The 25,697-nt window shown below is 40.5% G+C and overlaps 1 protein-coding gene across 2 annotated transcripts in view; it reads right to left on the bottom strand.

Moving 5' to 3' along the window:
• SLAIN1 (SLAIN motif family member 1) overlaps window positions 1–25,400 on the bottom strand; it is a 61,104-nt gene extending 35,704 nt beyond the window's left edge. For both annotated transcript variants that reach the window (XM_079902901.1, XM_079902902.1), the window contains exons 1-2: window positions 24,635–25,400; window positions 10,824–10,963 (exon numbers count right to left, since the gene is read on the bottom strand). In XM_079902901.1, the coding sequence (XP_079759027.1) occupies window positions 10,824–10,963; window positions 24,635–25,248 (754 nt within the window). In that variant the 5' untranslated portion in view covers window positions 25,249–25,400. The remainder of the gene's footprint in view (window positions 1–10,823; window positions 10,964–24,634) is intronic.
• Between the last annotated feature and the right edge of the window lie 297 nt (window positions 25,401–25,697).

The raw sequence follows: 25,697 nt of genomic DNA, 5'->3' as shown, positions 1-25,697 counted from the left end.
CAATCAGATCTCTCTGCCATCTTTAAAAATAGGTATCTGGGGGCTTCCCTGGTGGCGCAGCGGTTGAGAGTCCGCCTGCCAATGCAGGGGACACGGGTTCGTGCCCTGGTCCAGGAAGATCCCATATGCCGCGGAGCGGCTGGGCCCGTGAGCCATGGCCGCTGAGCCTGCGCGTCCGGAGCCTGTGCTCTGCAACGGGAGCGGCCACAGCAGTGAGAGGCCCGCGTACCACAAAAAAATAAAAAAAATAAAAATAAAAATAAAAATAGGTATCTGGTTTGACCCTGAAGATTAGACATCCCCACCACTTGCAGTCATCATCTTTAGCACATGCCAGCAACTCCTACTGCTAGAGTATCCTTTTCCTGATCCCACTTTCCTTATTTAAAAATGCTATGAAAATGGAAAATCACACACGATTACACTGCATGTGCACATATACACACGTATATGAATACACAGGCACGCACACTAAAACCTGAATTTCAAAAACTGATACTTTTACACACACACCCCGTTCACTGAAATATATCTTACAAGTGGAAAAATATTAAACTCACAGGTACAAAATGACAAGAGCTCCAAAATTCAAACACATGAAACTTGTCATTATATAAAAGTATAAAGCTCCATGTATTATAAATAAATGAGACTATCAAAGCCTTATATTTTCAAAGTAAATTAAGCACCATGAAGTTTGGCCACATTTTAAACTACTGCTTCCCATAGGCGGTCACGCAAGAAATTCAGGATATTAATGAGAGAAGCAGGAGAAAACATTTCCAAGTCTAACTAAGTTAAAGAATCATCCTAAAAAATGCTAAAGCCCAACTGCAACATCCCAAAGAATTTCTAAAATCACTATTTCAACTCTCCAAATTTTGCCAGATTTCAAAAAAGGGTCAGTCTTGTAAGACAATTCAGGTAATACCCTGTAGCTTTCCTGTCCAAAGTCATGTCACTCCTTTGCTTAAAACTATTCAAAGGTCTCCCAACCATCTCAATAGAAAGTCCAGAGTCCTTAACTCTAGTTTCCTTTAGAATCACTCAGCTCAGGTTTTCTCCCTGCCAGTGGTCTGCCAGTTCGTCTCACTTCACGAGTCTCCTCCCATCTCAGGGCCTTTCCACATGCTGCTCCTATGGTCTGAGCTGCTCCCCTGCCCTCCTCTGCTACAGAGTTACCTGCTGAACTTTTGCTGACTCTTCAATATGTCACATCCTCAGGAAAGCATTTCCTGGCCATACCCCTCAGACTCAGGTCCATGAACATCATCATGCTTGTTTTAAGGGAAAGGAAGAAAAAAGAACAAGAGCTGCCATCTGTGTCATCTGTTCCCTGTACTAGACTGCTTGCTCCAAAGGCCAGATGCTGAGTTCATCTTGCCACTGTACCCTTAGTCCTTAGCACTGAGCGCTAGCAAGTGCTCAATACACATTTACTTCATGGTTTAGCATCTGAATCATCTCTCTGGTCAAGGCCCAGTGTCTCAGGAAAGGTTGTCTACAAATTCTTGCAGAAATTGACTGTTTGGTAGAGGTCCCAAGAAACAGGTAAAATAAAATTTTACTGCCATAAAGGCAAGTGTAATCAATCATCAGAGTAGTGTGAAAGCAGGAAACAACTGCTTTGGGAGAATCTCTATCATTTCTTCTCATTGGGGTGGGTAAGAAAATAGCATGCCAATTATGTGTTCATTATAACAAACATCATGCACTGTCATAAGTTATTGCTTATTTTGATAAACACCTTTCTAATCATGGTGGAAATGCAAAAGAAAAAACAAATAGAAACACATGCATAATTGGCAAAAGAAAGGAAAGGACAATTGTTTAGGAATATCTGGCAAATACATATCTATGTTTGTTGGCTATAATGGTATAGAAACTGTGAATTTCATGGGAACACAATCCCTAATTATGTGTTACTTTACTGTACTCAACACCATTCCTAATAATGAAGCAAATACACTGATGCTATTCGGAGCCTAAGAGCAAAGCAAGGATGTGATGGAAGCACACAGACGTGATGTATCTTCAACTTCCAGCGCACAGGGATAATAGCAAATGTCAAGAAACCCTGTTTCTGCACAAAAATTTCAGTGTGATTCCAGATTACTTTTCCAATGAGAAAGGGAATCCTTTACAGAGCTTACCTAAAATGAACCGCACAGACTAAGTTTTAATTTTGTGTTCCAAATGTGACAGAGCACCTCAAGACTGGAAACACGAGCTGGCGGAGATAGCATCTTGGGCCCCGCAAGGAGAGACTGGGCAGGCTCCAGGAGACAAGACACTCGATAAGCTTCTTAATGTCTCAGTTCAATCTGTGTGGCTTTTGCAAATGAAAAAGGCCACCTTCAGAGCCCTGGGTTAGTCGACAACTTTCTTCTTCATTGGCTAAATTTAGAGAGAAACACTCCATCATAACAACTGAGACAAGAATGGGAACTGGTGTCATATGAAGATAAGAGAAAAACTCAGCTAAGAGGTAATAGCTATTCACATTTGCTTAGTATATAATCCCAGAGGAAATGAGAGATGGTCCCAGGGAAACATGACCCAAGATAGCTAAGTGTGCAGAGCTACACTATTGGTGCAAACTATACCCACACTCCTCAAATGTGACCTGTCCTGATTCAATAGTTATGGACATTCAAGAATCTTAAGGCAAGATAAGCTTTTATTAACTGGCCCCAAATTAACTGAGCCACATATTGGGTGTTTCAAATTACTTAGATAAGCTTTTGGATCATTATTTGGTTATCTAACATCCCAGCCTCATGACAAGGACTTAACAAAAGAGTCTAGATTAGCCTTATTCCAATTTAGAATATCATGTGAGTTAATGCTACCCGTGAAAGTTCTATGGGTATTTGTTATTTACATTCTAAAGGGGTGGAGGAAGTGGGGAAGAAGAAAGAAAAGCATGTCAGAAATGAAATATTAATACATATAGATCCGAGAAGCAGCAGGAGAAAAAGAATAGACCACTGAGGTCCTCTTGAATTTTCTACTATTCTTGAATAAACTACACTCATAAAACTTCAATTTGAGATCCCTAACTCTACCAAGTATCTTTATTTATAGGGAGAGAAAACAGACCCACTCCCCCAAAGAAAAAAATACTCTTCGCTTTCTATAAATAGCCGAACTAAGAGGATTCCCTGTATTTTTTTGGGTTCAATCTGTGAATAAAGAACTGTGTATTAGGAACGTGTCCCTGTATTTACATGACACTTCACGTTTTTCAGACTAATTTCACATTCAGCATTTCCTGAAATCTTTGTAACAGCCCTGTGAAATCTGTTAAACGTCCCCACTCATAAGCAAGACATTGGAAACAAGTGATGTGCTCTTAACCAGAGTCAAGTAGGGCTGAGGCACTAGATCTAACTACTAGATCAAAAACCCTTCCCCCATGGGGCTTCCCTGGTGGCGCAGTGGTTGAGAATCTGCCTGCCAATGCAGGGGACACGGGTTCGAGCCCTGGTCTGGGAAGATCCCACATGCCGTGGAGCAACTGGGCCCGTGAGCCACAACTACTGAGCCTGCGCGTCTGGAGCCTGTGCTCCGCAACAAGAGAGGCTGCGACAGTGAGAGGCCCGCGCACCGCGATGAAGAGTGGCCCCCGCTTGCCACAACTAGAGAAAGCCCTCGCACAGAAACGAAGACCCAACACAGCCAAAAAGAATAAATTAACTAAAAAAAAAAACCCTTCCTCCAAATTCATTCATTCAACTATCAGCATTTAACGCCTACCAGGTGACATTCCAGGCACTGGGAGGGTGACAGCAGGGAACGAAACAGACTCAAATCTCTATCCTCAGAGCTAACACTGTAATGAATATGACTACATAATTATTTTGTGTGTGGCTTTGGCTAACTGGATGCCATTTACAACACCAAATGTTCAATTAGTTTCTTTGCTCTAAGGAATTTAAATGTACTCAAATTAATACATCACAGAAACCAACCATTCAGAGCTTAAAACTTAGTAATAAGCACTGGCAATTCAAAAGGAAACTGAGGTACAGGTCCCCCTAGCCTCAGATGCTTAATCTATGTGAAAAAAAGGGATACACATGTTAAAAATTCAATTAAAAGATGTTCACAAAACAGGGTGCTTCCAAATGTAACATAACAAACATTGTTAGGAGCATTTTCAAAAAGGAAAAACCAACCAAGAAAAAGAGGAAATATTAGTTTAGGCTTTCTGAATTTTATACGAATAGATTGTAGATTTAGAAGTACTGAAAGATTTAACTTTCAGCAATTAGTTATTTTATTTCTATCATTACTTTCTGTACATTATCCAAAAAAGTCATTTATGTTATTCCAATATATTAGGAAAGAGACTGAATATTTAAGCCTTTATTATGTCTCCTTCACAAACATCTTTATTTAACCCCTTATAGCAACTCTATAAAATAAACGTAAATGTAGAAGAGGCTGAGAAAGCTTAAGTAACTTGCCTTGCTGACTACTTGATACATAAGACTTTACAAATTATACAATTTGAATAGTAAGACCAGTTTGGAAAAGGGAAAAATAAGTTTCAGGAGCCACAATAAAGTTGCAATTAATTTAATTAATATTCAGTTAAAATATTAGTTAATATTTTAATTAAAGTCAATTTATATTCCCTATGAGAATTTAAGAGTATTGGATACATATTGATCATCTGTAATATATATACCCTACACCAAAAATAATTATCCTATTGTATTTTGAGTGCACTTAACCAATTAGCAAAATTATAGCTGTGACAACAAAGGTTTTCTTTTAGCAATATCTTACAAGCAGTCATAATGTGGGTGCTCACTCCCTATAAAATTAAATCATATAAAACATTTCTTTTCCATCATTTTCTTCAGAAAAACAAACCTTCTTCAAAGGGCAGGATCTTAATAAGCCTGTTCTCACAACCTCAAGGCAAGACTTGAACACCTCCCATATATTCTCCCAAAATCTACCAAGTTTTGTAATCTAGAACCAGGGTCACAAAGTTGTCAGATATGAATGAAGGTTATTAGAGGGCCCTCCCAAATCGAGAAGGTAGGCAACAAGAAGAGAGTTAGGCCCTTCAAGAAGTTATAATCCAAACGAGCTCGTTAGCAACTACACAATTAGAGACAATTCTAAGAGAAATGCTACTCCGTGTACCTGCAGAAACAGAGGTTGACAAACCCTTACTCAGATGTGCTCGGGGATGTGTGGGCCTTAAGCAGAGAAGACAGCTAATTTGCAACTGAGAAAATAGCACAGGCTAAGTTCCTAGGGTACAAGAGGGAATGAGAAAGAAGAGATGTAAGACCAAGGGGCCCAAGGGGACATAAGGCCCACCCACTAGATAGACTCTGGCTCCTCATAACTATGGCCCTCTTCACATGTTCTCAGGGAATTCATCTTTAATTGCTGAGCAATTTTCTTCCCCAAAACATCAGGGTCAGGAAATAAAAACCAAATATCTAAAATACTTGTTCTCTAATAAGCAGCATCTTATCTGAAGTTGCAGGCTGACGTTAAAGAACATTTACCTATCCCTTGGTAAAAGAGAGAGAGAGAGAGAGAGAGAGACAGAGAGGATAACTTTACCTTTCTTCAAAGCTCATCTCTAACTGCTCCTTTTCATGGCAGTGGATGGTCTAACTGAACAGTCTTGGGTGGGGGAATGGCTGGGAGAAGCATGTACAACCACTAATCATTTTGCAACAAAATGCAGTAAGGTAAGTAAAAACCAATTATTTTAAAGTAAACATGCTTGTGAATGGAAAAGCAATGCTGCAAGTTGATACTTCAAGTGACGCCAGTCTTTCTTCTGAAAGAAAGAGATGGCTGGTAAGGAAAGTGGTGCAAAGACTTCACCCCATCTTGAAATATTCAAAAGCAAAACTGAAATTATAACAGTAGTAATTGTGACATTGGGTTCATAAAGAATTAAATAAAAATTCATTTATTTTAGCAACAGTGTCTAATACATGTCAGGTTCCCTTCTGCAGCTGGTGTGATCAACAAAAAAAAGTCCCTGTCCTTGGGCAATTTATATTCAAATGAAGACACAACCCTGGTCTCAAAGAAAATGCTCAATGATGTCTGTTACTTGAAGATGCTGATTGTTCCAGAGAAATGAAGTCTAAACAAAAACAAAATACTTTATTAGGGAGTTACTTGAAACTTCTAAAATACGTGACACACATTATTCCAATTAAACATTTATGCTATATAATGAATAAACTTTAAGTTAAAACTGTAATTAGGGGCTTCCCTGGTGGCGCAGTGGTTGGGGGTCCGCCTGCCGATGCAGGGGGCGCGGGTTCATGCCCCGGTCCGGGGGGATCCTGCGTGCCGTGGGGCGGCTGGGCCTGTGGGCCGTGGCCACTGGGCCTGCACGTCCGGAGCTTGTGCTCCGCGGCAGGAGAGGCCACGGCAGTGGGAGGCCCGCGTACCGCAAAAAAAACCAAAAGAAACTGTAATTAACTGATACCAGTTAATTAGCTGTCACTGACAAAGAATCCCTTAACTGGAATCCAGTAAGAATTCTTTGCTATAGAGGACTAACTATGATTTCTTCTCTCATTTCTACAAAACCACACTAGAATGACAGCTAACTCAGGTCTTCTAAACCTACATGGAATATCAAACAGGAGAGGAGATACTATCAGACTAAGAAGAGTCATTTTATTTAGAAATGAAAAAACAGATAAACATTAGGTGATGGACCCAGTTGGGTTTTGATATTCTCTGCTCTGAGGGTCCACAGTGGGAATAGGTGAACAAAGACCTGGAAAAGCTCTGAAACTGATGGTACAGACACCACAGAGGGTAGGGAGTTCTATGGTGAAACGAACACAAGATGACTGCTGCAAAGTCTATGGGAAGAGTACCAAAACCCTTGGGCTCCCTCCCCAGCCCAAGCAGCTGCTCCTCTCGTGCTTTACCAAAGACAGATTTCATCACTTAAACTGAAGCAGAAAGCTGCTAGATTTAAGATATCTCACACATACAAGGGTATCTTACAAAAAACAGAAGGATTAAGTGAAAGTTTGCAAACTACATGGTAAACTCAATGAGGGCAGGGACTGTTTTGGTTACTGCTGGATCCCCGTTACCTACCATGGTTCCTGACACATAGCAGGTACTTAATAAATATGCAGCAAGAGTTTAGCAGACGAGTTTTTTAATCTCCAAGAAAGCAGAATGTTCAAAAAAAATCAAGAATAAACAAAAGAAGAGAAAAATATAAAATGTGAAAATCAATCCAGGAAATTCAGCATCTGACTAAAAGGAGTACCTAGAAAGAAAGAATAGAGAGAACTGGAGGGGAGGGGTGGTTACAAAGAAATAATGCATGAAATTTTGCAGAGCTAAAGTTTCCAGGCTGGAAGTACCCACTGTCTAACACACACACACACACACAAATGCAATTTCAAAATACCAGGAAGAAAAGATTCTAAAATATCCAGTGTATTTTACGCAGAAAGATCAAAAATGAGAATGGTACAGGATTTCAACAGCAATCCTCAAGCTAAAATATAATGCAACACTGCCTTCTAAACTCTGCTGGAAATGGTTTCTAAACTAGAATTCTACATGTAGCCCGAAGAACAATCAAGTGTAAGAGCAAAGGTACGATAAAGACATTTTCAGACATATGACGTTCTCACCACTGACCTCCCACGTATCCTCTTTCCACTTCTACTCCCCACAAAAAGCAACAGGAGAACGTATTCTGCTAAACTAGGGAATAAGGAAAAGGAAGTCTCTGCATTTAGGACACGAGCGATACAATGCAGAAGACAGGATGCGGAATTCCTAGGATGAGAGCAAAAAGGAAGTCCCACCATGACAGCTGCGCACAGGCCTACAGAGAACAAGGTACGACTGCAGTAAGAATAGAAGGCACTACCAGGAGGAATGGTTAAACTAAATAAATAAAAACCCTTGGTGGGTGTCTATGTCTAACCATACTGAGGATGTTTCATTTGGAGAGTCTAAGGGTAAATTAATGACAAGGATCAAGAAAAATGTCTTTTTACAATTAACTCAAGGAAAAGCATAGTTAAATGAAAAAAGAAACATAATGATAAAATACTGCATGGCTTCGATGTGAGTCTTGCTATCATAATCCACACTGATGTATCCTAAAATTGGTAAAAAGCTACATGACGGAATATGCGGAGAAAAAGTATAGTGGGGGGAGGAAGTTAAAAATGAAACCTTCACCACCCAAAGTAGAAAGCCAACCGGTAATGATTAAAATTGATAACTCAGGCAATAGCCATACAAGCCTGGAATTTATAAAGGGAGGGTAGACAAACAAAACCAGAACAAATAGTTTTTGTTAAGTAACTGCATCTGGGTAATAAAATGGGCATGAGAGAATGGGGTAGGAATTTGCCCTTTTCCTTATAATGTCTGTAAGACTAATGCTTGCTAAACTATAGATGTACTGCTTTATAAAACATGTTAAGTTTCAAAAAAATTTTTTTCACCCATTGAACAACCTATTCTAATCCATTACTTCTTATCTCATAACGGGATTACGGATTATGGATCTTTGGAACAAAAGCATTTAGCCTCACAGCAAAAGAGGATTTAGATTTACATACAAGTTTAGTAAAAGACTAATTTTGAATTTGAAAAGCTAGTTCTCTGCTCTAACTCTTTTATATTAAATTTAAATAAATTACACTATGAATAAAACTGCAATTCATGTCCTCATGACCTCACAATTTTGCTTTAGCCCCTTGCCAATAAAAGGAAAATTAGGCACTTAGTCTAGAATCTCAAAAGCAACCACCAACTATGACTATTTTTAAATTACATTTATGTTACATTGCGTTAAATTAACATAGCCTCTCCTCTATTTTTTAAACCAACCTTGTATGTAGATCTACCTTGTGTGCAAATGAACTATAAAGCAGGGGTCAGCAAACCTATGACCTGAGTGGCCCAAATCCAACCTGCCCCTGTTTTTATAATACCCACCAACTATGAATATTTTAACCATTTTCAAAAAAAGGTAAAAACCAAAATTAAAAATAGGAATATATTTCTTGACACATGAAAAAAAAAGTCACATGAAATTCAAATCTCTGTCCACAGATAAAGATTTACTGGCACACGGCCTTGTTCATTAATGTTTGCATCTATGGCTGCTTTCTAGTGATGGCAGAGATTGGATGGCCCACAAAGCCTAAAATATTTACTATCTGATCCCTTTCATATTGTTGACCCTTGAACTAAAGGATTCTAATTCCATTTGAATTTTATTTTTATTTTATTTCAAATGAAATTGAGCAAAATTCATATATAAAAATATACATATAAAAAGTCCTTGAATCAGAGGTATTTGAATAAGAAAACTTAGGGATGGCCTACACAACCTTTGAAAGAGAAAATAACGGTCTGCTTAGGGCCACTCAGGGAAATGGGCCCAGAAACAGGACCAGAGTCTTGGCTCTGAGATGGCTGTCCTCTTAGACATGCATCTGTCACCAAAGTTTTAACCCTAGTATGCCTCTGTTCCTACTCCACTCTTCAACTTGCTATTACTACATCACTTATTTCATTTTAGTTAAAATGCTAATAAAACACGCTAATTTTTAGTTTGGCCTTCCTCACATATTTAAAACAGATTTCTGTTCATATTTACTGTTGACTGTGTCAATAAAGCAGGATGGAATACTGGTTAAGGACAGTCTCTGGTGTCAGGGAGACCCAGGCCCTGGCTCTGCTCTCAAGGACCACTCTGCCCTCATAATCCTCTCAACTTCTCTAAACTTCACTTTTCTCACCTCTAAAAGTGAGTGTAGTACCTACCTCAGATAAGCAGTTAGAACACAATGAAAAATGTCAAGAACTTAATGTTCTGACTGTCAGAATTAAGAGCTCGAGAAACGGTTCCTATTACACTTTGTCTTATCATGTCCAAGTATTTGATAAGCATTCATTATCCTTGAAGAGTTTCATAGGCAGTGTTCTCAAACCTCAGTGTGCATAAGAATCACACTGGTGACCTTGCCAATGCAGATTCCCTTAGCCCTACTCTCAGCTACCCTGATTCTTTCATCTGGAGGGTTAAGGTTAACCCTTAACCCCATTTTCGAGCTCAAGTGTGATTTGGATGCGAGTGATCCATGGAGTAAAGTGTACCTAGATAATGAAACCGATACCAAGAGGTTAAGAGACAAGCAAAAGCCTAAATAATTACAGCCTTAAGTACTAGTCTACTTTATCAAAATAGCAAGGAGCTGAGTACTACTCATTCCTTTTGCTTTTTTTTTTTCCCCTGCTACAACTATCCTAATTATTATTATTTTTTTTTTACTTAAACTTATGTTGGGCTCCATAATTAAATGTTACATACAATATGAAGATTATCTCCTAGTTTGTAAAGGTTAGGACTTCCAGTTATACATCCAAATAAACAGTTAGGGAAGGCAAAAGGTCAGTGCCCAGGTCCCAGTGGAATCCCAGTTCACTATCTTGGAATTCAGCGACACAACCTTGTAACCATCCCCAGAGAATGTAAAACTGGCCCATTTTATGTATTGGTACATTCATAAACAGAAAGAAAAAATAGAAAAATAATATGTATTCCTACAACACTAAAAGAAGCTGAAAATCTGGCTAAAAACAAGCACAAATCTAAATATATTCTATACCGAGAAACCCTGATGTGTAAACATATGAAGTGAATCACATGCAACAGCTGCACCTTAGGGTAAAGTTTTTCAATTAAGTGTCTATACCAAAACCAGCAACAAAACAGTGGACAGTGGCAGGAGTTTGAGGATGCAGGTGTACGGGTTCGCGGTTACCTTGCTCCAGTCTAAAGCACAGGGAACGCCTTGCTGCTTCCATCTCCGGAGTCGGATTATCTAGGACATGTCTACACCACTGCAAAGGGCTCAGGGATTTCTCTGATGACGGGAATGTCTTTGAAGAGCCAACGTATAACCTTAAAAAAAGAAATCTACATTATAGGGATTATATAGCTACATAGAGATTACCTCGCTTGTACTTGAGAAAACAACATGTATTTAACAGTTTCTATCAAAACAGAACTCACATTTGATTACTTCAAACACCAAAATCATTTTTAACAGATAAATACCCTCTGGTAGAATATGACACATTCTGTAGCTTGGTGGCAAGGAGGACTTCAAAAAACTATGGAACAATGTCTCAGAGAGTCAAAGATCTGGGGCTTTGGCTACTGAACTGACCTGGGGCACCGTGATGATCTGATCAGCTCACTTATATTTCTAGAAGTGAACATTTTCATCTCTCTTTGACAACAGAATCTTATGTGAACTTGGGCTAATATACATAAACATGATGTGGCAAACAAGGCAAGTCTTATTTGCATTTAACAAAAGTAAGTCTAAAAACAAGTCAGCTGTTTGATTCTCTCAACCCTTAAATAATCAGATATTTCCTGTCTTAAATCTATACCAAATTTGATATGTGCTTCTTTCTCATTAAAGCCAAACAGCTTTCAAAGATATGTTTTAGGAAGAGTTCACTTTCAGCATCTTCACCATTGCACAATAGTTGGCAGGATTCAAAATAACCACCCTGGGGCACTACAAGTCATAACAAAGGTTTTCTCTCATTGATGTACTGTTTTAAGGTAGGTTTTAGAATATTTTCAGTGATAGGGTTATACAAAAAGGTTTACCTTGAGAATTAACCAACAGTTGACAGAAAAAAGAAAGAAAATTATAATCACAGGCTCTAGTAACTGACCTTGCTATATAAAGCTTTATTCTAATTACAAATCTCATTAAAGTACTACTACTTCAAGCAAAGTTACCATAATTCTAAGGGGCAGGTATTCTTGAACTAACATACTTCATTATTCACTTTTACTGTTATCGTCCAGCCCACCACCTATTCGAGTAATCTATCCCAGAGGGCTGGGGAATGTAGTATTTAGCAAATTCTTCTTATAGTTCGGGGTTGGCAAGCTTTTTCTATAAGGGCCAGCTAGTAAACATACAGGCTTTGTGGCCACATAGTCTCTGTCATAACTACTCAACTCTGCCTCTGCAGCCCCAAAGTTATCACCGACGATAAATAATAAGTACGGCTGTGTTCCTATAAACTTTATTTATAGATACTGAAAGTCGAATTTCCCATAATTTTCACGTGTCAAAATAGCATTCTTTTGATTTTTTCAATCATTTAAAAATGTAAAAATCTAAGCTGATCAGCTACATAAACCAGGCAGTGGGCCCAATATGCCCACAAGACACAGTTTGCTGACTCCTGTCAGGAGATGAAGATTCTAAAATCTCTCTCCTAATCAACTTGACAGTAATCCTAATATGTCATTCTTCCCTTAGAGTGTGGACAACACTCTAAGAGAGTATGTTGGTTAGTTAAAAATTCTTATTCCTAGGTCCCACCCTGGCCTACTGTGTCAAGATTATCACCAATCTATGTAGATCCTTCCCTTTTGCCCTTCCTTGCTGTCAGACCTCTGCACTGTTACTGTGTAGCTCTCTCTAGACCCCTGTCCAGGACTGGGTAGCTCACTCTAGACCCCCAACTAAAGGTTAGTCTAAGCCAGTTGTTCTCAATCTTTGAGGTATTAAAATCTCTCAGAGGATTTGTTAAAACACAAATTGCTAACACCTGATTGCAGGCAGCTCTAACCTACCTGATTCAGTAGGTTTCGGGTAAGACCAAACAATGTGAATGTCTAACAAGTTCCCAGGTGATGCTGATACTGCTACGTGGAGACCACGCCTTGAGAGGTATGCACTGTGCTGAGCCAACGGTGCCAGTTCCATTAATCCCATTTGCCCAATGACTGGTTTAGGCACAAGCCTTGGACACAGTCCTAGACAATGAAAACTGAGGGGAAATATTCTGATGGGCATGTGAGCAAGTTTCTCCTCATGTTTAAAGGGGTCACGAAAGACCCAATTATATGTTGCCTACAACATGGGTACTTTAAATATAAACACACGGGTTAAAAGTAAAAGGACAGACCATTGCAAAGACAAATGAGCAAAACCTACCCACAAAGAAAACCCCAGGCCTAGAAGGTTTCACTACCAAATTCTACCAGATATTTAAAGAAGAATACCAATCTTCACGAATTCTTCCAAAAAAATAGAAGAGGAGGGAGCACATCGCAACATGGTCTATGAGACCAATATAGCTATGAAACCTGATACCCAAACCAGACACAGACATTACAAGGTAAGAAACTAAATACCAACACCCCTCATGAACACAGAAGCAAAAGGTCTAAATGTTTTAGCAAATTTGGTGCGACCATATATAAAAGGGATACTTCGTCATTACCAAGTGAGGTTTATCCCAGGAATGAGAGGTTGCCTTAACATTCAAATACCAGTGTAACTTATCACATATACTAAAATAGAAACACCATATGATAATCTCAATATACAAAGAAAAAAAACATATGACATCCATTCCTGATAAAAACTCTCAGCAAATTAAAAAAGGGAGGAAACATCCTCAATCTTATTAAAGGCATCTACGAAAAAGGATCCTTAACAGTGAAAGACTGAACACTTTTCCCCTGTCAAGAGCAATACAAGGCCTGCGGGTTTTAGCTAGCACAATCAGGCAATAAAAGCATTTGGATTGGAAAGAAACAACTCTGTCTTTATTCACAGAAGACATGATTGTCTATGTAAAAAAATCGTCTATGTATAAAGGAATATACAAAAAAAGATACTAGAATGAGTTTAGCAGCAAGACTGTAGGATACCAAATCAAAGTACAAAAGTATTTCTATATTAGCAACAACCAGTATTTTTGAAATTTCACTTCCCATTTACAACAGTATAAGAAAAACCATAAGATGCCTAAGGATAAATCTGACAAAAGATGTCAAAAACCTGTACACTGAAAACTACAAAACATTCTGAGAGAAATTTAAAAAGAAACAGAGAAACGGACCATGTACATGGGTCAGAAAACTAAATATTGTTAAGATGTCAATTTCCCTAAATTGATCTATTTAACAAAATTCCAACCAAAATCTCAGCATGCTTTTTGTAGAACGTAAAAGCTAAAATTCATATGGAAATGCAAAGATCCTAGAATAGCCAAAACAATGAAGTTGGAGAGCTACCGCTAACTGATTAAGACTTATTCCAAAGCTACAGTAATAAAGACAATTTAGGATGGCATGAAAATAAATAGATCAATGAAAAACAATAGATGGTCCAGATACAGAAATACTAACATGTGGAATACTGATTTTTTTGACAAAGTACAGAGACAATTCAATGAAGAAAAGATAGTCTTTTGAACAAACGGTGCTGGAACAAATGGATACACATATACAAAAAGTGAACCTTGATCCATACTTTACACACTATCCAAAGTGAACTCAAAACAGATCACAAAAATATGAAACCTAAACTGTAAAACTTTTAGAAGACACTACAGATGAAAAACTTTGTGTCCTTGGGTTGGCAGTATTTCTTAGATACATATTTTTAGACTCAAAGCATGATCCATAAAAGAAAAAAAATGTACCAACTGGACTTCATCGAAACTAAAAGCCTTGCTCTTTGAAAGACTGTTAAGAGAATAAATGACAAACCATGGATTGGGAGAAAATATTTGCAAATCATTTATCTGATAAAGAAACTTATAAGTGGAATATATAAGAAATTCTGCAAACTTAATAAGCAACCCAGTTTTAAAAAACTGGTAAAAGATTTAAACAGATAGTTCACCAAAGATGAACTATGGATGGTAAACAGGTATATGAAAAGAGGCTAATCATTAGCCATTCGGGAAATGCAAACTAGAACGCCAGCGAGATACTATCACACAGCTGTTAGAATGCCTGGATTAGCCATAGCAAGCCTTCCGGACGACATCGTGCAACTGAACCTCCTAAACTGCCAGCAGAAACGTAAAATGCACAACCACTTTGGAAACGATTTTGGCAGCTTCTTTAAAAATTAACGTACACCTACTTTCTGTTACAGCCACTCAAAAGTCATGACGTATTTACCTGAAAGACACAAATGCCATGTGTCTATGCAAAGACTTATCTGTAATAGTCCGAAACTGAAAACAACTGAAATGTTCATGAAAAGATGAATGGATAAAACAAACGATCGTTGTGTCCTTACAATCTAAAACCTTCACGATAAAAAGAAATGAACTACTGATTCATGTAACAACAGAGGTGGATTTCAAAATAATTATCTTGATTGAAAGAAGCCAGACCAAACCAAACCAATGAAAAAGAGTACCTACTATATGATTTCACTGATACAAAAGTATAGAAAACACAAACTAATCTAGATTGACAGAAAACAGATCAGTGGGTGCCTGAGCTGGACGTAGGCAGGATCAGGACAGGAGGAGATACAAGGGGCCACAAGGAAGCTTAAAGCATTGGGCCATCTCCACTATCTTGACTGTGATGATGGTTTTATGGGTTATACATGGGCCCAAATCTATCAAACAGTACATTTTAAATATTTGCAATTTATATTGCACTTATACCGTAATGAAGCTTTACGAAAAACTCACAAGACAGTAAGCAACTGACTTCCCGCCCTTCAGTGAGCCTGGAGCTGCCATCTACCAGGCAGCTGAATCACAGAAGCAGGTGCCACAGCCCTGACAGAAAGGAGCCACAACACTAGGCAACTGTGCAACCTCCTTATCTTTCAGCTTCTTTTAAATTAATACATTTTCCTCACTGTTTAATACACACACAGGTTCATGCACTCTCTGAGCATCTGCTTGTTTGCAAACCTCTCTCAGCTGCCATGTGAAGCACTGCTCTGCCCATCACCTCCAGCATCCCATGGGATGACCGCTGCTTTCTCCTGCCGCTAGGAACCTCCACCAAGCAGCTTGCCTGGGGATTTCACACACTCCCACCAGTTTGGGGGTTTTTCTGGCAGAGCGTTTTGCTTTCTGCTTGCAGGGAACCCCTCAGGAAGATGTCCTTAATCTATTAGGGCCTAAGTAATATGGTTCTCTCGTTTGACCACGCAGCCTCACAGCACATTCAAAAGCAGCTTCCCAGAGGAACATGTAATGGCTCTGGGACCCACTCTGCCATATTCACGTACAGGGACTTCTCTCTTTTCTCCTCCGCTGTCCACGTGCTATCTGCTACTGTGGCTCACCCCGACCCTGCAGTTCACAGAATATGGGGGTGATCATGCGACTGAAAGCAGGGAATTCGGCTGAAAGCCTGCGTGAGGAATAGGTGGGACCCCAGATCGCCTCCTCTACTCCACACTGCCCATCCCACCACCCCTCCTCTGCCACAATCTAGGACCAGAGGCTTACTACTGACACGTGCATAAGGCTGACCCAGAGAAGCTCTGACTTCAGGCACACAGAACTCAGCTGAAAGACAGATGAAGTACCCGCACTGAACCAGAGAGGCCGACCAAAAGTCTACTTGCTGAATGGTTAGCACCCTAGCCCCATTTTCCCCTTTACATTCCGAGAATCGACTGCCTTAACTCCTATCTCCCAGAAGGTTTATGTCTGGAGACACAGATGAACCCAAGAGAAGACCTAAAGATACTGAAACCTGAGCTGGCCACCCACCCAATCTCTGGTAAAGTCTACCAGCCAGAGTTCCACCCATGCAGAGGCCTTAGATCAACTTCGATATCGCCTTTGGGTATGAACAGACAACCCACGACACCAGATATCTGGAATAATCCTTTTAAATAAAACCCTGAGACTAAAAGTATTGATAGAAGGGAAAAAAGAACTGAGGAGGAAAAACAATGCAGGGAACAGATGAAAAATCCAAGACAATTATAACTGATACCATCTGAGAGAAAATGTTGTATTCACAAGACAAAAACAGGATATTTAAATGGGACAGCTTCTTCTTTCTTGGCAAGTGAAACAATTAAACTGTTATAGAAGAAACAAAAAATTCAATAAGTGAGTTTGGAAGATCAAGCTGAAGAAGTCTCCCAGGAAGGAGCAAAACACAGACAAAGATTAACAACCAGAAGAGAGGGATAAGAAAATTAAATGACTGTACCAGCAGGCCTCCATCTCATTATTATAAGTTCTAAAACACACATGAAAGTGAAGAGAAAGTTATTTGTTTTAAAGGCAAAAAATTTTCCAAAGTTGAAGGCAGGCCACCAGGTTCTAGAGTGAGGCACCCACAAATGCTCAGTGCAACAAACAGACAGGTCCATACAAGGTACAACATGACATTTAAGAACCCTAGGGATAAAGAAAGAAACCTAAAGAAAAAGTCACAAATGCCCTCTAACAGGAGGAAAAATAACTTAGACTTTTATACCCAGACCAACCATGAATCTTGTATGAGGATAGAATAAGGACATTTTCAAATACACAGGATTTCAAAGTGTACTTCTCATGCATGTCCCCTTTCTCAGAAAGCTAACTGAGGCTGCATCCCACCCACAAGAATAAATGAAATTCCAAGACAAAGGATTTATGAAATAGGAGATCCAATATTGGCAAGAAACCCGAAGGAATTCCCATGGTAACAGCATTGTGCATCCAGCCTAAGGAGCGACAGTAAAGACTGGAGCAATGGGATTAAGCATTCTAGAACGGATGGCAGGACAAAACAAATTTTTAAAAACAGATTTAAGAGATTATCAAATACGTTTGACCTTCTTGAGAGATGTTATGGCTCCAGTATTTACAGAGATAATTAGTAATAAGGGATTAAAGAAAGTGAAGGGGGAAGAGAGAGGCCATTATTGACTCTTGGAGGAACAAGGAGATTAGAGAAAACAAATGTAACATACAATTAACAGGACTCAGCTAATAACAGTGATAACCATGACACAGGTCATTACGATGATTTAAGAGAAAAGTTATAAAAACCATTACGAGAAGGGAAAGAAGATATGGTAGCTGGAGGATGAAGGGAAGAGGCCTTAGTCCTCATTTTCCAAAACAAGTCTATATCTGTTTAAGATCATGTAGTATAAAGACTGTTTAGAAATAAAGAACAAAAGAAACTGCCAAAGGAGTATAAAGTAATATCTATGTCGAGGACTCAGAGGCAGGAAAGAGTTGGGAGAACTGCTGCTTTCTGTAGTAAGCCTTGGTATAGAAGAGTTTTTGAACCATTTACATCCTACTTATTGTATTACCTTGATAGAACTTTGGAAGTACTAAGCAAATATGTGGAATTAAGATAGAAGGGATCATTTTTAAAGTCAGTCTCCAAACAATGTTCCCAGGATAGTTTTGAGCCTACTACTTCTCTGGGTAGGCCTAGAACTGGATTTAAAGAGAGAAAAAGGGCAGTGAGTTATGAAGATCACGTAGCTACAAACTCCCTGAGTATAACATGTCTCCAAAATTAGATTAGCAAGGTAAAACCTGTATTTCTCCTAAATGGCTCTTATCTTCTAAAAAGTCATAAAAATCACCTCTTTCATTGTCATTACAATGCCAGCAACATTTACAATATCCTAGTTTGCCATTGTTAATACACATACCTCCTACTAACTGCTCTTTCAACTTCTACCTTTCGTTGACAATATATTAGAATATGGCAAGAATATGTGAAAAGCCTTAGTCTAAAACTTGAGAAGCCTTCAAATAGAAAAGCTATCATTTAAAATGTCACACTTTAATTTTCCTTCACGTCTCTTCAAAACTTCCAAAAGCACATGACTAGAAACTATTGTCCTTCTCACAGAATCTTTTCCTTTTCATACACTTCATTTTCTGGACCCCCTGACTGCATACACGCACTAACACTGGGAGGCTGGAAATAATACAAAGTCCATCATAATAACCCTGAATGCTTCAAATGAAGTATTTCAAAATGTCTAGAAAAATATCTTGGTTATTCTCAACGTTTGGTTCTAAAGCCATCCTTCTGCAGATAATTCAAAAATAATTACAGTAAGTCCCCTACATACGAACGAGTTCCATTCCAACAGCACGTTCATAGGTCCAATTTGTTCGTAAGTCCAACAAAGTTAGCCTCCGTTCCCAACTAACACAATCGGCTATATAGTACTGTACTGTAATAGCTTTATAATACTTTTCACACAAATAATACATAAAAAACAAACAAAAAATAAAGAAAACATTTGAAAAGTACTGTACAGTACCAGCCACATCACTGCCGCTTTTACGCTTGCTTCTGGACATCCTGGGATTGATTGAAATAAAGATGCTGTACTATTGGACTCTATATAGTATTGTACAGTAAAGTACACAAAAGCACAACCACTTGTAGAGGATGCATGCACATGACAAGGTACACCAGACAAGTGAACTAACTTACGCGATTGGACATGTGAACACACATTCGCATCTTTCAAAGTTCACAACTTTGTTTCGTTTGTAGGGTACTTACTATACATGTATATCATAGACCTGTCACTGAAAAGTAATATGTGTCAATTTTCAAACAAGCCATTTTAAGAGTCTTAAATCACCATAAGTTTTATTTTAAGGAAAGGTAAAACACCAGCACTGATTAGCACAATCAATCAATCTTAGTCAGCTTAGATTCACTAGCATCTGCTAGGGTCAAGCTGGTTAGCCACTGCAAAAGAAACTTACCCCCAATAAGCTATTTAAAAGGATACATTAAGTCTAAATTTTAGTTACTGAAGGTCCCATAGCAGACTCTTCCCCCTCCCTCCACATTTATATCTAAACTCTATTTCAGTGTCTCACTGCAGTGTTTCAAATTTACTCATTTGAAAGACACATCAGCATAGGCTTCAGTCAACTCCACTTGCTCCTAGAAAACACTGTGCATTTTCGATCAGTACTGTCAGAAAGTGAAGCACCCTCTGGTCTTTCCACCGAAAATCAATTATGCAAAAAAACAGCCTAGGTGGTCTAATTTAGCTGTGCCATATGTATAGTACAAGGTGTTCAACAGCTCTGATGAAAAATTGGCAATGACTTTAGCCAGCTGTCCAGGGTCTTGGTGTTACACATGGAAGATGAATATCTCATTCATTAAATTTTCCTTAATTTATAGATATCGCCATTTTCCCCTTGTATCATTAAGAAATTTTCTCCTAGAATGGCATGGACTAATATATACACTACCAAGTGGAAAACAGATAGCTAGTGGGAAGCAGCCACATAGCACAGGAAGGTCAGCTCGGTGCTGGTGCTTTGTGACCACCTAGAGCGGTGGGATAGGGAGGGTGGGAGGGAGGCAATATGGGGATATATGTATACGTATAGCTGACTCACTTTGTTATAGAGCAGAAACTAACACACCATTGTAAAGCAATTATACTCCAATAAAGATGTTTAAAAAAAAAAAGAACATTTCTCCTGTCCTTTCCAGTTGGGCAAGTTAAAGTCCCTGCCACATCTCTTTTAAAAATAAATGCCTCCTTTTACAGCTGTATTTTATACCAGTTGGCATGTTTTAATCTTGGCATTGTCTGAATACAGACTCGTCTTCTGGTTGAGGTGAGCAGGTTCTGACCTACCCCGGCACTACACTATCTTCAGGGAGCCGTGTTCTTCTACCTGTTTTCTCCAAGTCCGTTTTGCTTTGAACAGTACAAACTGGAGTTATTCTAACTTTAGCCATAATGCACAAATGCATTAACTATTTCAACCCAGGACATATACACATAAAACTGAAATAAGTTTAATCAAGACACATTTGTATTATAAGATACAATGTACTCTGGTCCTGATTTTATATTCCACTGAACTTCATAAAAAAATAATACTGAGTCAGTCCACTAAACTGACTTTATAACCTATTAATGGGTCACAACCATGCTTGGAGGAAAAAACATCAATGGTTGCAAACACTTCTGAATCCATATAAATAAGTCTAAATTTTAGTCAATTCTTTCAGTAAATAACTGAAGAAGTTTACCTAAGTTATTTCTCCTTGGCGCTTAACACTGAAATTAGGGAGCTGAAATAGGTCACAGAAAGGTCTAGTATGCAGTTAATGATTTACTGCTCCCATTGCCACTTCATACCAATCTGGTTCCCTCTCCTTGTACCCTGGTTCTTCTTAGCCTAGTGCTTCTCAGCCTGGTAACACTGGGACAGAGACCTTCAAAACATCCTTCTGTACAGACTGGCAAATCATCCAGTCACACCATGTGCCACGTATGCATCAGGACTTTAGCGCTTCTGAACTTTTTAAATTTGCTCCTGGTACTCGGTTTCTCCCCTGTACTTTCTGGCCTATGGTCTCCTGGAGAGCTAAGGCTGTCAAATTAGTAGTAAGATAATGGAAGAACTGATACAGCAGGATGTGAAGTTTACTATGGGATTATAATAATTGGGCTTAAGAATGAAGGTTCTGAAACCACAGTCAACTTTAATTTTCTGAGACACTGAATTTTAGCAGCACTGTGCTAATATAACCAGATTGTATTAAGGCAAAATTACATACTTTAAATTCAACTAAGATAAATATTTGAAGAAATAAGACAATTGTTTTGTTTCAAAGCTTTTCATCAAAACAAAAAGCAGAATACATCATTCTTCTTGCATCAAAGTTTTTTTTTCAATAAACAGAAGAAACTTACAGGTTAAATAATTGTTTGGAAGAAAGGCCTATGAGACCTGACTGATCATTCACTAACTAATGAACTATCATCAAGCAAACACTCTTCTATTATTCACTTTTTTCTTTCGCACATAACTCTTGAGCCAAGTGCTGTCCAGGCTATACATTCTAAGATTGTATTAGAAAAAACAGACTTACATGAAAGAACTTCTAAAATATTCAATGATTAACCTACATTTGTGAACTTCCTAAGGATCTGACATTTTAGCAGGAAGTGCTATTCTAAATAAATTATTAATTTTGTTTAACCCATTAGGATGAAATCATGATAAAAATGTATGAAGAATTGTAGGTAATACAGTTAAAGTAACATTATTAAGGACCAAGTTACTGTTAACGGTGATGCAACTGTTATAGGGAAACAAAGATGTCCAAGATGTGTCCAATGAAAGGTAAGTGTAAAAAAACTGATGTGGATATATTTGCATATTGATTTGCATAACTATGTTTTTACCTTGAAGGATCTACAGAAGGTTAACAGGGTTCACTCTGAGTCACAGTAGTAAATTGAGGACAAGACGGAAGACTTTTGTGACTTTATAAATTTATAAATAATTTAAAATAATCAGGTACATATTATCCACTTCAGTTGTTTCTTAATAAACAGGGAAGATAAAAATAAGTAGCCTTCCTGCAAACATTATCAAGGAAGCCAAATGAAAAGCACTCTATTGACGACAGCGTCAGGCAGGGACACGCGGTTTGCAGTGATGAAGGAACATCAGAAGGCTCTGCAAGCATTAACAAGTGGGTTTAGCTTTTAAAATTAAACCCTGTTGACTGGTGATGAACAAACAGGCCAAGTACTGCAATACAAATATATCTCAATGTATAAAAATGCTCTGATAGAAAGTTTTCTATAAATCAGGTGACCTTACAAAAATTTTAAGTCCATCCCACTAAGATTAATGATCCCTCCCTGTTTTTCCACCTGGGATTCTAACCCTGGCTTTGTTTTGAGGAAGATACTGTATAAACAGTGTGCCATTTGTCTACAGAAACATCTGTAAGGTGTCAGGCATTGATTTAGTCATTCACAGATATACCTGATGAGTGAAATTAGTAGAACCTGCTGCAAATCAAACCTGGTTAGATTTGCTTCAAACCATCTGAAGCGCTACTAGGCTAATCTCACCAAGTAGGTGATTTTTTTTAGTTATTTTAATGATGTTTTAACAAAAAATAACTACAAAAGGAAAGCCTAAGATAGCAAAATACTAGCAATAGTTGGAGGATAACTAAATATGGTAGAAGTCCATTTAAAAAGAGAAAATATTACAATTATATTCACCGTGTATGTACTAGCACAAATCTAATATAAAATAGTGAATCATGATAAATTTTAAAGTGCTAATAGCTTTAAAGCACAGGATTGATCCTCAGCCAAAATACAGCAAGTTTCCTTCTGTTACTTAAGTCCGTATCTCCAGAAAAGGCCAAGTGGGGACTAAATCAATCTAAAATAATTTGAAAGTGGCATAAGGGCTTACAGTTATTAGTAACAACCTAAGCACCATCATGAGAGCATTTTCTGGTACCATATTCAGGCTGGATCTGAGATTACAACACAGCCTGGACTTTACAAAAATAAAGGTGCAGCTTCTAAAGAATGGCTTAAAGTTCCAGAAAGTGGCGAGTTGTTTTGATTTTTACAACCTGAGTTACCTGCCCAGTTGCCAAAAAGTACTAAGCAGAAGGATGACTATGCCTTATTATAGCTCCCTGTATTTTGATTCTCAGAATCAAACCAATTAATGTACTTTACAGTTAGAGTTCTCAACATAAAAAAGTGCAAGAGAAAAGGACCACCACAGTTCCTAATGGGAAACCAGCAAGGTTCTCCATCTCCCATTCCCTCCTGAGCAATCACTCAACATAAACACAAAGAAAGTGAGGAAGACCCAGCTTTGAAAACGGGAAGAGGACCTAAGATTAAAAGAACTACAATTACTCTTCATGCTACTGCTACGTACAGGTGAATGCTGTTCATTCTCCCTGAGTGAACCTAAGTCCCACCTGATCTGAAGCTTCTATTCATCTGACCACATCACACTACCTCTAACGACTGAGGAAAACATGCGAACCAACCAAAAGAAGTCATGAAGTGACTGCTACCCTATGAGCAAGCACTATTAAAAACAAATAAAGGAATCAGAACACCCCTCTTCCCTCCCCCCCGCAAGGTACTCACTGAAGGAAAGCAGACAGAGCTAACCAGATTTCAACTGAATAAATGCTGCCAGCCTCAAGTTTTCTGATAACCAACTTCAAGTTTCTAAAAAATAAAAAAAAAGTTTCTCTAATCTCACTTTTCTTCAATCACCAGTTTAATTTTTTTAATTAAAGCAAGTTCCTTGGGTCCTACGTAACAGAGTGCCTTCAAGCTGCTCACTCCATTCCCCGAAAAGCCTTCATTTTTTTTTTTTACGCCGTTACTGATGGGAAAGCCAGTGAGGTCAGCACACTGGAAAAAGCGAGCCTGTTTCTGAAGTGAGAAGCTATCAAAGAAGATGCAGCGAATGAGGACAAACCACTGAACAACTCAAACAGTAAGAACGAATCTCTTAAGGAGAGATTCACCACTCCTCCATGCATCACTAGGCGCCCTGGGGTGCCGAGGAGGTAGGGACAGCACGCAAATCCAGTCCGGCCTTGGTTTGGGAGGACAAAACAGTAACAGTCGCAGATGGAGGCCAACCCCTACCCATCCCCCGTCACTCCCAAAAAAGACTGAGGAAAAAGAACACGACTGAGTGACAAAAAGACAAGATAGCATGGATTCTGCAGTTAATGCTAACGAGGAGCGTGGCACCCAATCATCAGCAAAGACAACAACACAGGAGAGGAAAAGGACCAGTTCATCCCCAGATGGGTCGGCCTGAGCTGTAACAAAATAGGTTTCCACCCCGGTGAACAGCCTCCGCTCATCGCCCGGCTCGGCACCTGCCAGGTCACCCCGTCTGGGGGCAGTGGCTGAGGTCCCCCTCTTCCTTCCAGCCCTCGCCCTCCCCGGGCGTCGCAGGCGAGGGCCCCAAGGGAGGGAGCAGAGCTCGGCAATACCAGGTGCAGTCGTCCTCGTCCCGCCAGGCGGCCACGCTCTCCAGGTCCAGCGGCTCCACCTCGTCCAGCAGCGTGGGGGGCGGCGAGGGCGGCGCGGCGGCGGCCCCGGGAGGTGTCCCCGCGCCCCCCGGCTCCGGGCCGCAGCCGCCCCCGCCGAAGAAGCCCGCCGCCGGCTTGAAGTAGACGAAGGGCGCCTCGGGGGGCTGCGCCAGGCTGCAGAGCAGGGAAGGCGCCGGGCCGGGCAGGCAGTAGGTCCCCGGGAACGCGGGGCCAGAGCCACCGCTGCCGCCCCCGCCTCCGCCCCCAGCGCCCAACGCCAGCCCCAGCCCCAGTCCCCCCGAGGCGGCGGCAGCGGCGGCCGGGGGGCTCCGCGGAGCCAACGGGCTGCAGGCCCCAGCGGGGGGCGGCGCGGCGGGGGGCGGCGGCGGCAGCAGCAGCAGGTGCGGTGCGGCGGCCGCGCTGGCCGCCCGGCTCCGCAGCTGCTCGTTCTGCTTCTCTAGCTTGCGCACCAGCTCCTGCAGCTTCTTCACCTCCAGCTCCGCGTTCACCACCGGCCCGGAGCCCGCTCCGGAGCCGCCCCCCGCCGAGGCGCATTTCACCTGCTCCGCCATCATCGTGGTCCCCGAGGGCGCCGCGGCCGCCGGGAGTGGGGAGGGGCGGGGTACGCGCCGACGCGCCGGCTCCTCGGGCCGCGGGGAGGCTACAGTTCCTTCCCTGCCGCCCCGGCCCGGGGGGCCGACTACGCTGGGGCAGAGACCGAGGCGGCTGTTCGCATCAGCACCGGGCCGCTGCCTCTCGCCGAGGCAGCCGCCGCCGCGCTGCTCTGCACATGCTCAGAGCCTCCCTCCAGTCCCTTGGGCGCTGCTGCGGCTCCGGGTTTTAGCCGCGGCCCCCGGGCGGGGCGGGGCGCGGGCGCCGGGTGGGCGGGGCGGGGGTATCGGACCAGCCGGGGGGCGAGGCGTTCCCGAGGGGCGGGGCCGGGAGCGCGGGCTGGGGTCCGGGGGCCACCGCCCCCGGCCGCGCTACCCAATCCCAGGTGCCTGATTGGACCTGGCCCGAACTT

The sequence above is a fragment of the Stenella coeruleoalba genome (assembly GCF_951394435.1).
Source record: "Stenella coeruleoalba genome assembly, chromosome: 18".
In the NCBI taxonomy this organism is placed as follows: Eukaryota; Metazoa; Chordata; class Mammalia; order Artiodactyla; family Delphinidae; genus Stenella; species Stenella coeruleoalba.
Note: the sequence above shows the minus strand (reverse complement) of the source record. Positions and strands in the feature narration are given on the sequence as shown.